General features: G+C 39.1%; 1 protein-coding gene across 1 annotated transcript in view; it reads left to right on the forward strand.

Annotated features, from left to right (window-relative positions):
- Nucleotides 1-5,316, forward strand: part of prkchb (protein kinase C, eta, b) — a 28,034-nt gene extending 22,718 nt beyond the window's left edge. Inside the window, exons 11-14 of the mRNA XM_017456494.3 lie at nt 660-798; nt 916-1,104; nt 3,813-3,959; nt 4,155-5,316. Of these exons, the coding sequence (XP_017311983.1) occupies nt 660-798; nt 916-1,104; nt 3,813-3,959; nt 4,155-4,301 (622 nt within the window). The 3' untranslated portion in view covers nt 4,302-5,316. The remainder of the gene's footprint in view (nt 1-659; nt 799-915; nt 1,105-3,812; nt 3,960-4,154) is intronic.
- Nucleotides 5,317-9,975: the final 4,659 nt, after the last annotated feature.

Raw genomic sequence — 9,975 nt, forward strand, 5'->3', positions numbered from 1 at the left:
TCAGATATCAGTGAAGTGTCCTTCCTTACTCTGGATTATAACATAATGTAATTGCAACTGCCATATGTTTGTGCTGTAAAATTATCCTGTTGGAATTCCGAATATCTTTCAGCCTTTATTTCTTTGTTTGTAAACACAGGAGTCATTTTGCCACGTGAATGATATTTTGTGTTCATGTGCCCCACCTGTAAGCACTCCCATTTCTGTTCCCTATTCTGTATGTATTGTGAAAATGTGTGTAGAACTCAGAAACATACAGACAGCAGACAAACAGGAAATGAGTGAGATTGCACAGCTATTGTATTATAACACTAGTATTAGGAAGTTGGAGACAGAGCACCGGGTTAGCCATGATACAGCACCCCTGGAACAGAGAGGGTTAAGGACCTTGCTTAACCCTTCTGAACAGTAACCAGTGGCCTGAGCAAACATAAGATAAAGATCAATAATCAGCAATGATGTTTGCCTTTGCACATCACAGTTGAAAGTGTTACAATATCATACAGTCCTTGGAACAAGGTTTTTATTTATTAGCTTTGTATGATATAAACCAGCATTCTCTGAGGCTAATCATTCTTATCACTTACATTTAAATGTCATTCTATATAAATATTGTCGTATATGCAGTGTTTATAACTTCTGTATATCTATTGGTGTAGGGACCTGAAACTGGACAACATACTACTAGACAAGGATGGCCACTGTAAACTGGCAGACTTTGGTATGTGCAAGGAAGGGATAACTGGTGGAGCCCTGACTACCACCTTCTGTGGGACACCAGACTACATTGCACCTGAGGTAAATATTTTTGCAGAGTAGTAATAATCTCATATCTATGTATGTGTAACATAGAACATAGCTTGTAATGGATGTGCATTTTTGCATATTGTATTCTGATGTGATTTCTGCTCTTAGATCATCCTAGAAGAACCATACGGTGTGTCTGTGGACTGGTGGGCTATGGGAGTCCTGCTGTTTGAGATGTTGTGTGGACATGCACCATTCGAGGCAGAGACAGAGGACGAGTTGTTTGAGTGCATCCTCAGGGATGAAGTGATCTATTCAAGTTGGCTTAGCAATGAGGCAGAGGACATCCTCAGAGGGGTAAGCTAAGTCTTTATCCTAATGGTGGGGTCAGTGAGATAAAAGTCTAAAAAAGTCAGAACCTTGTTAGTAATGTCTGGAGGAAGTTGTCTGTAAATAGTGTGTGTGTGGGGGGGGTGGGGTGGGGTGGTGGTTAATAACAATGTAGACTACCAACATTTGATCTGTCAAGAAAAGCAGGTGTTTCTACTGGCCATAAAGCTTGTGTGAATGTGTTCTAGGGTGTGGAGGTGTGAATTCATCTCTCAAGACAACCATTTCTTTATACTTTAACCTGTGTGTCACTGGTCGGGCCACATGAGTCATTTATGTATTTCATGTTTGCTTGGAGAAACAGATGATTTCCTGTTATCCACGCTGACGCTTTCTTTTGAAATACAAACAACACAATGCACAAATCTTTTCCTTTTACATTGGCAGTTAATGCAGTTCACACTTGTGTTTAATCTCTTCCCTGAACCCTCTATCCTAAACCAAGCTCACATTTACAACTTTGTCAAAGCTCCTGCACTCTGTTCCACTACATTAGCTGTTTGAAAGTGTCGCAGTATAAACAATCTATTCTGTTTCCTAACTGAACTTGGTTATGCAGGTGTAAATGAGTGCATGTGTGAATGTGAATGTGTGTGAATGGTGTCACGATGGACTGGCGTCCCATCCAGTGTGAACTCTCCTGCCTTCTGCCCAGTGCTCCTGGGATAAGCTCTGAATCCACCGCAAGCCTGACCAGGATGATTACTGAAGATGAATCAAAGAATAAATTAATCGGTTCAATTTCTAATACGATACAAGCATTATAACTATAAATGTTAAATAGGATCATTTTGCTATTGGTCTTCATCTATTAACTACTTGGATTGTATTGTTTCTCAATTGTAAACTGCTTTGTATTAAAGCATCTTTTCAGTGAACAAATGTGAATATAATATTTAAATGTCATTGTATCAAGTTTTCTATGAGAGGCACGGGGTAAGTTTTAATGGGGTCCAAAAGTCTGAGACCACTAGTAAAAATGTTTCTATTTTGCATTATTGTCTGATACAATCCAACAATTTGCATTACAAATTATGTTACTGATAATAACTTGAGTGAAAATTAGAATCTTTCCTTAGTATTTGGCAAGTCCCCTTTTTGCTTTAATGACAGTGTGCACTCGAGCTGGCATGGACATCACAAGTTTGTGCAAAAGCTTATGATCCACTTTAGATCAAATCCATCAGAGTGTTGTCTGAACACATGCTTTAATAGAGGAGATTAGATCCGAGGAAAATCTGACCTTTTTTACAACATCAGCATGGTCAGTATCACACATTTGCTTACATTTAAATAGGGACCTAGAAATAGTGCAGAATCGTGAATATTAAATATTCAAGATATTGAACATTTATTGTCTTTGTTGTAAATATTTACAAATTTGAAATTTCCAATTTTAAATGGAAAAAAAAAAAAAATCCCAGATTTTCAATGTGGTGATGCACTGTATGTATCTTTCTACAGTTCAGAGGCCATTGAGCAGCTGTTGCAGGAGATTGCTTTACATAACCTATTACATAAGGTCAACATCATGAGGTTGTAAATATTAGCCTAAATACTGCACCATGAAGCCTGGCATCCAGTGGGCTGTGAACAGAGAAAATAACTGATTTACCTCATTCTCTTGGTATGACCCAAACGTCTATATGCTATTACGTTATCCTGTCTAGAGCCTTTGGCAGGATTCTCCACTCCTATTGGTTAGAATAGTGCAGACAAAGTCAAAGTCAAAGACTTTGCAGCTCAATATTTGTTTGAACAGATCCATGCTATATCATGATATTGACTCAGTTAATGTGGAGAGAGCATACATGTGGAAAAAAAACAGTACATGGTATTTAAGAGATTTGTTTTGAACCAGTTAATAGATTAGTTGCTAGGAGACCATGAGACCATAAGGGTTGTAACAGTGAGGGTTTGATTTAGATCAAATAGAGATTGTTGGTCAAGGCAAGTTTAATTTATGGTTATTTAATCCCATTCCACTTCACTAAGGGTTAAATGGCTGTGCGTGCATGGATTATCCCCTGCACCACGTGACTATATCTCTCTGGAGAGAAGATTAGAGGGACATAGACTGTGAGGTTCAATGCACACAATGTAATACAGTGTAATGTTTCATGTCTGTTTCCGTTTATATTCTTGTGCCGTTTTTGTAGGCCAGAAATTGTATCTCTTGTTGCTCAAACTAGAATGATCTGCACTCTGTTACTTACAGGTATAAAGAGAAAACAGAGCTTACATTATGGCTAGGAACACATATAATAACGTAATTACCTGTTTCTGCAGTTAAATGCTATGGTAGGTGGAAACACAAGTCATCTCAGCAACACAGTAAACAGTCATTTTCCCCACATCCTGCAATCCCTTTGATTCAGCTTCATCATTAATCCTATATGAAAAAATATTTTACACGGGTTCCTCTTTGATTTAGAGCTGTGAAGGAGACGATCTCTTTATTTTCCTTCTGTGTGTAATAAAATGTCTTGTTCCTAGCTTTCTGGGTCAGCACAAAGGCTAAGAGTTTTACCCTTGCTGACCTCTAGTAAATAGTTCGACCCTTTTATCTGTCACTTTAGTATGCAGAAGTACACTGAGCCTCCAACCATGAACTCAGAAGTTGGATGAGATTGCAGAACTTAATATTAAGTATATCCTATATTGTTCTCCTCCAGTTCCTGACCAAAGACGCTTCACGTCGACTGGGCTGTATAGAGAGGGATGGAGGGGAGAAGCCAATCATTGCTCACCCCTTCTTCAGGGACTTGGACTGGGAGAAGCTAAGGAAACGCGAATTGGATTCCCCCTTCAAACCTCGAATAGTAAGCCAAGCCAGCCCGCACAATCACACCGCCTTGTTTTCATCACCAACATTACTATTTTCATTTACAGTTGTGCTATGCCAAAACCTCTTTAAGCTCTAATGGTGACACTGATATGCTGTATGCAGCTGACTAGACTGAAATAGTCCACTGCTTTATTTATAACCCCTGCCCTGTTTGCAATGTGCTCTGCAGAAATCTCCAGAGGATGTGAACAATTTTGATCCAGACTTCACCCAGGAAGAGCCTACGCTCACCCCCATAGAAGACTCACTGATCCCCCTGAACCATGATGACTTCCAAGACTTCTCATACATGGCTCCTGAGCTTCTGCATGTTTAACACACAAATATGTGTATAGTGCTTATTTATACTTAGGGTCATACATGAACAAGCTTTAAACATGCTAAAACGTTGTAGTCCTATAGACACTGAAAGCGTTTATTGGAATCTGACAGGGTGAATTTGTGCACAGTTTGATTCACTGATATCCAAACACACAAGAACAGGTAGAACATATTTTATTTTTAATCCCACCCCTGTCCTGGAATCCTCTTGGAGTGCACATTTTACTACTGCTCAATCCCATTCCTTTTAAACCACAATTTTGGGTTTGCTCTGCTTTAGCGTGTGTGAGTAAATCTTTTCATTATGAATCCCATAATAACCCGAGTCAATTTTGTTACGTTTAGGAAAAACACAAATAATATTCAGTGCAGAGTTCCCAGGGTTAGAGTAGGATCCTAGAGTAGGATTATGCATTACTGGTTTAGCATTTTTCTTGTTGTAACAAGCCTGACTCAGCTCTCAGAGGACTAACTGAAGAGTTTATGATGATGATGTGATTTATAGAAGAGAAAACATGCCATAAATCCAGGACTGTTGCTTGGAAACAGACTAAGCACAAAGACATTGCTCTCTAAGATTCAATGTAATGGCTATGAATTGCAGTGAATCCTCTACATGTGCACTTGTGTATGTGTTTTCATGCTTATGTTGCATGTTTGTTCAGCTGTCAACATGCACTGTGAGTCTGGGCTAAAATGCTAAAATAATAACATAATAAACATAAATGTCTTAGTGCACTGACTACATATGCACTTAACTGTGTGCTTTCTGTAAACACCAGAATGGGTACACTCCCTTGTTTTGGGCCCCTGAGCCTAGGAGCCTGTGTGGATCTTAATCCACCGCTGAAGATGTTAGCACTGTAAACTGTATGTCAAGTGGAAAAAGTACTTCATGAAGACTGCTTATTATAAATTGACTGACAATATTGGATATGTTATGTACATTGATTAGCCGTATCAACTGCTCTTAATGTAAAAAGACCAAATAAATCATATTGCCTTTTTTATATTGCCTACATTCCAGTTTTTTCAACTACCACTCAATGGTGGTTGAAAACTGTGTCCCGAAGAAGTCATATTTGGAGCAAATAACACTTACTCTTAACAGCAGCTCTGACAATAGTTCCAGCAGTACATACAATCACAGGTTTATACTGATCCGCTGATTCTAGTACCGTTTCTGTCCTAACAACTCATTCACAGGGACTTGTATAGTGGACACTCAACATAAATGGTAAATGGCGCGCTTATATAGCACTTTTATCCAAAGCGCTTTACACTGTGTCTCATTCAGCCATTCACACACATACTCGCACACCAATGGTAGCAGAGCTTTCATGCAAGGCGCTAACTTGCCATCGGGAGCAACGTGGGGTTCAGTGTCTTGCCCAAGGACACTTTAGTGGACAACCCGCTCTACCACCTGAGCCACAGCCGCCCCATAACATAAACATAAACATATTAAAAACATGATGTTATTTAACAAAGAAAAACATGGCATTGTTTATATGGTGAAGTTTTCTGTAAGGATACTTTTATTTAACATTTATGGAAGGAGTCTCGGGTGTCAGCACATTGTAATAAGCCTACCTCTGACAAGTCTTCAGGACAGATGAGTTTGTACTTTCCAGTTTCTTGGTGGCATGACAAGCTGCGTTGTTTTTTTGTTGTTGTTTTTTTTGTCTTATTAATCGAGAGAGAGAGACAAAGAAGACGGCCTGCTGATGGAACAACTGTTTCAAGCTACTATAATGTAAGTGATAACAGGAACTAACTTGTTGCAGATGTTCCACAATGTTAAATATTAATAGGTGGTTAAAAAAGTACAATGTAACATTCGTTAATAAATTATACATAGGGACAAAATGATGACTCATTAATTTTTTTGCAGTCTCAATTTCAGAAGCCTGAAGTCCTGAAACGATGTCTAGAAGGCATGAGGGAAGGTATTGTACATTGGGAATCCTGGATTTTTAAGCAGCAGATATGTGACCTGTTATTTACATCCATCCATTCGTTTTCCGTACTGCTTATCCTACACACGGTCACTGTGGAGCCTGGAACATATCCCAGGGAACTCGGGGCACAAGGTGGGGGACACCCTGGACAGGGTGCCAACCCATCACCGGGCACAATCGCACATACATTCGCACACTATGGGCAATTTGGAAATGCCAATCAGCCTAAACCTGTCACATGTCTTTGGACTTGGGGAGGAAACCAGAGTACCCCCGAAACACGGGGAGAATATGCAAACTCTGTGCACACAGGGCACACATTATTATTATTATTATTAGTAGTAGTAGTAGTAGTAATAGTAGTAGTAGTAGTAGTAATAGTAGTAGTAGTATTGTTGTTGTTGTTGTTGTTGTTGTTTCAGCAGTTGCATTTAAAGGAATTTTGAAAGTTGGCGCATCCTCAATACCCCCACTTCCCATGTCCTTGAGGTCTGGTGTCTAATATCTGTTAGGAAGCAGGAGTTTTTGCCTCCTACATCTTGCACACCTAAATTGAAACACTTTTCTGTAGCACTGACATGGAACAGCCTTGTGTTAGTGTTGCAGACAGTAAGGTGTCATATCTCGAAAAAGGGTGTTAGACCTCTAGATCAAAGATTATTCTTCGGGACACAGTGCTTCTTCGTATAATTCATGCAGTTGCTTTCTAAAGAATTTCACACACATTTGTTGTTACTAGTTGGTTTTGGAGAAAGTATCCAAACTCGCAGCCTTGTTTACTCTTACACTGAATAACACATCTGAGAAAGTCAGGTAGGGCTGGGCAATATGACAATATAATATTCATATCATGATAAAATAGGTCAGAATACACTTTTCTGAGATACTGCAGGTATTATGATATCTTGTTCTAACTTTTTTTTTTTTTTTATAAATAGCAATGACAAACTCTCATTAGAAGCAACTGATCTGATGTTAAAATTTTGCACTGAAGGTTTAACTGTAAAATTGATTGTGAAATAATTTTTTGTTAGAACTCATTACATTTATTACAATTTATATTGAACATTTTTCTGTGTAAAATGAATTTACATATCATACTTATTATGTATTGCAAAATGTCAAATATCGTGATACGATATTTTTGTCATATTAACATTATCCACACCATAGAGCCAGGTAATAATGTCTACTTTTATGAAACCTAAATCATTTGAGCATTTTATTTCACAGTGGTCATATGGGTTAAAATCAATACATGGTGGTTTATGGGAATTGATTGTATTTCATTTTTGTGGATGGGAAACCGGTCTTCTCCTGGAACTCAATAAGAAATAGTCTTGTGCTGAAAGAAAGTTTAGCCATGTGTACAGTTGGGCTGACGTTTTCCACAGCAAGCAGTCGGACTGCCAAAAACTGCTCCAATCTGGTTGAATGGTGTCTGTGTGAGTCAATGCACTGAGTCACAGGATTACCGAGAAGTTCACTGGGTTTGTTACAGAAGTAGGCTTCTGGAATTTTCTAGCAATATGAATGAAAAAAACATGAGGCATATGAACACATTTTTGTGTAGTTTTATTACTTTAAATAACATTGAGATATACATAGTTCATACGTTGGTTATGGGCACAATCACATACACATTCACACATGATTGGACATGCTAATCAGCCTACCATGCATGTGGGGGCTGCGTGGGGGAGAAAACCACAGCACAGTGAGAACATGCAAACTCCAGACACACAGGGCTGTGGCAGGAATCAAACCCCAACCCGGGAGATGAGAAACGAATGTGCTAACCACTAAATCACTATGCGGCCTGATGTACAAATCACCACTGGTAATGTCTACGGAAGCTGACTATACGTGTTGGTACATTGATTCCATTGTGTAATCTGATTAGTAGCACTAGCTACCACATAGTTAGTAATAAGTGCAATAAACCCTGATCTGATCTATGAAAGGGTTGAACATCCAGCCACTTCCATTTGCCTATGACCATGTGACCAGTGTGCTATCTTATATGAAAATGAATTCCATATTAGTTGCTGTGGATATATGTTTGTCATCATGACGAATAACAAACATATGTGCACAGCAGCTAATAGGGAATTAATTTTCATATCAGATAGTGCACTTTTCACATGGCCATAGGCAAATGGAAGTGGCTGGATGTTCGACCCTTTGTCACACAGACTGGGCCTTAGGTAAGGTCACTGATGTAAATTAGTTTATCGACAGTAAAACAAGAACAGATGCAAGACTCATAAGGGCTATGGCTATGACAATGGGTTTACATAAGTAAAGAAATAAGAGGTTAGCATATTTGCATCGCACCTCAGGGTTCGGGGTTTGAATCCCTCCTCTGCCCTGTGTGCATGGAGTTTGCATGGAGACTTCCCCAAGGCCAAAGACATGCGTTGTAGGCTGATAAGCATTTCCAAATTGTCCACAGTGTGTGAATGTGTGTATGATTGTGCCCTGCGATGGGTTGGCACCCCATCCAGGGTGTCCCTCACCTTGTGCTCTGTGTTCCCTGGGATAGGCTCTAGGCTCCACCTCGACCCTGTGTAGGATGAGTGGTATGGAAAATGGATGGGATGGATGCACAGGATAAATATTCAAAAATGCTTGAAATGGAAGTATCCTTCTTACACATATATTTTGACTTACATTTAATTGTTTTCTGTCATCTGTCATCAGGCTCAGTTTTCCTTCTCCTGCTCTTGCCATGGCATGTTTTGCACTTTCACTCACCATGCTCACATATTTTGATATGGATTTGCACTTGTTTTGTTAATTTCCATTTCCATCATTTCCATCATATTAATTCCCTGATACAGTGGTACCATGGTATTTCATTTTCAATTACACAATTATTGAATGGTCCATAATATTCCTAGGGATATCAGTGACATAAAGTTGGGTTTTATTGAAGGCATGAGGAATTGACGGAGTAGAATGGGTTCTCTCTAGTTAGTTCTTATGTGTATCGTTTGTTGTGAGTCATTCATTTCACATACATGAATGTTAGGAAAAAACATGTCTAAAATAATGTCATAGTTTTACAGTCATGTTCCAACCACAGAAAAGGGTCGATCACCCTTAGTCTTAGTCTTAGTATGACAATGGAGGACAGATAAAAGCAGTTGCTTACAAGAGGAAATATTTTGTCTTATGAATGTCACTGAAATGAATGAAGGTCATTGTTTATTGACCAGCACTATTTAATATCACTACTGACAGATGGATCAAATGTGTTGACCTTTGAAAACAAATCTGTTCACAGAACACACTTTATCCTTCTCTCTGACAGGTGAGTCAGTCTTACTGAGTGATGTGCAGCATGCAAACAGTGCCATTTCTGAGGATGGTATTACACTGGTGGGGGCATGTTAGAAATGAAGGACATGCTAGATTGGAGCGGCAACATTTATCAAGTCAGCTTGGGATGCATGGACATACTTGACGGTCTTTGCTGATAGATGAGTTTGATGTCGATTGTAAAGGTTAACTGTGATATCCATAACTACACTTAGTTGACAGTTTATTAGGTACACCTATAGTGTCACTCAGAGATTAGGGCTTTATGGATTACTGATCAAAAGGTTGTGAACTTGAATCCTGGTCCTGCCAAGCTGCTACTGTGGGGTCCTTGAGTAAGGAGGCCCTTAACCATCATCTGCTCAGTTGAACTGTAACTTGCTT

The sequence above is a fragment of the Ictalurus punctatus genome, chromosome 25 (genome assembly GCF_001660625.3).
Source record: "Ictalurus punctatus breed USDA103 chromosome 25, Coco_2.0, whole genome shotgun sequence".
In the NCBI taxonomy this organism is placed as follows: domain Eukaryota; kingdom Metazoa; phylum Chordata; class Actinopteri; order Siluriformes; family Ictaluridae; genus Ictalurus; species Ictalurus punctatus.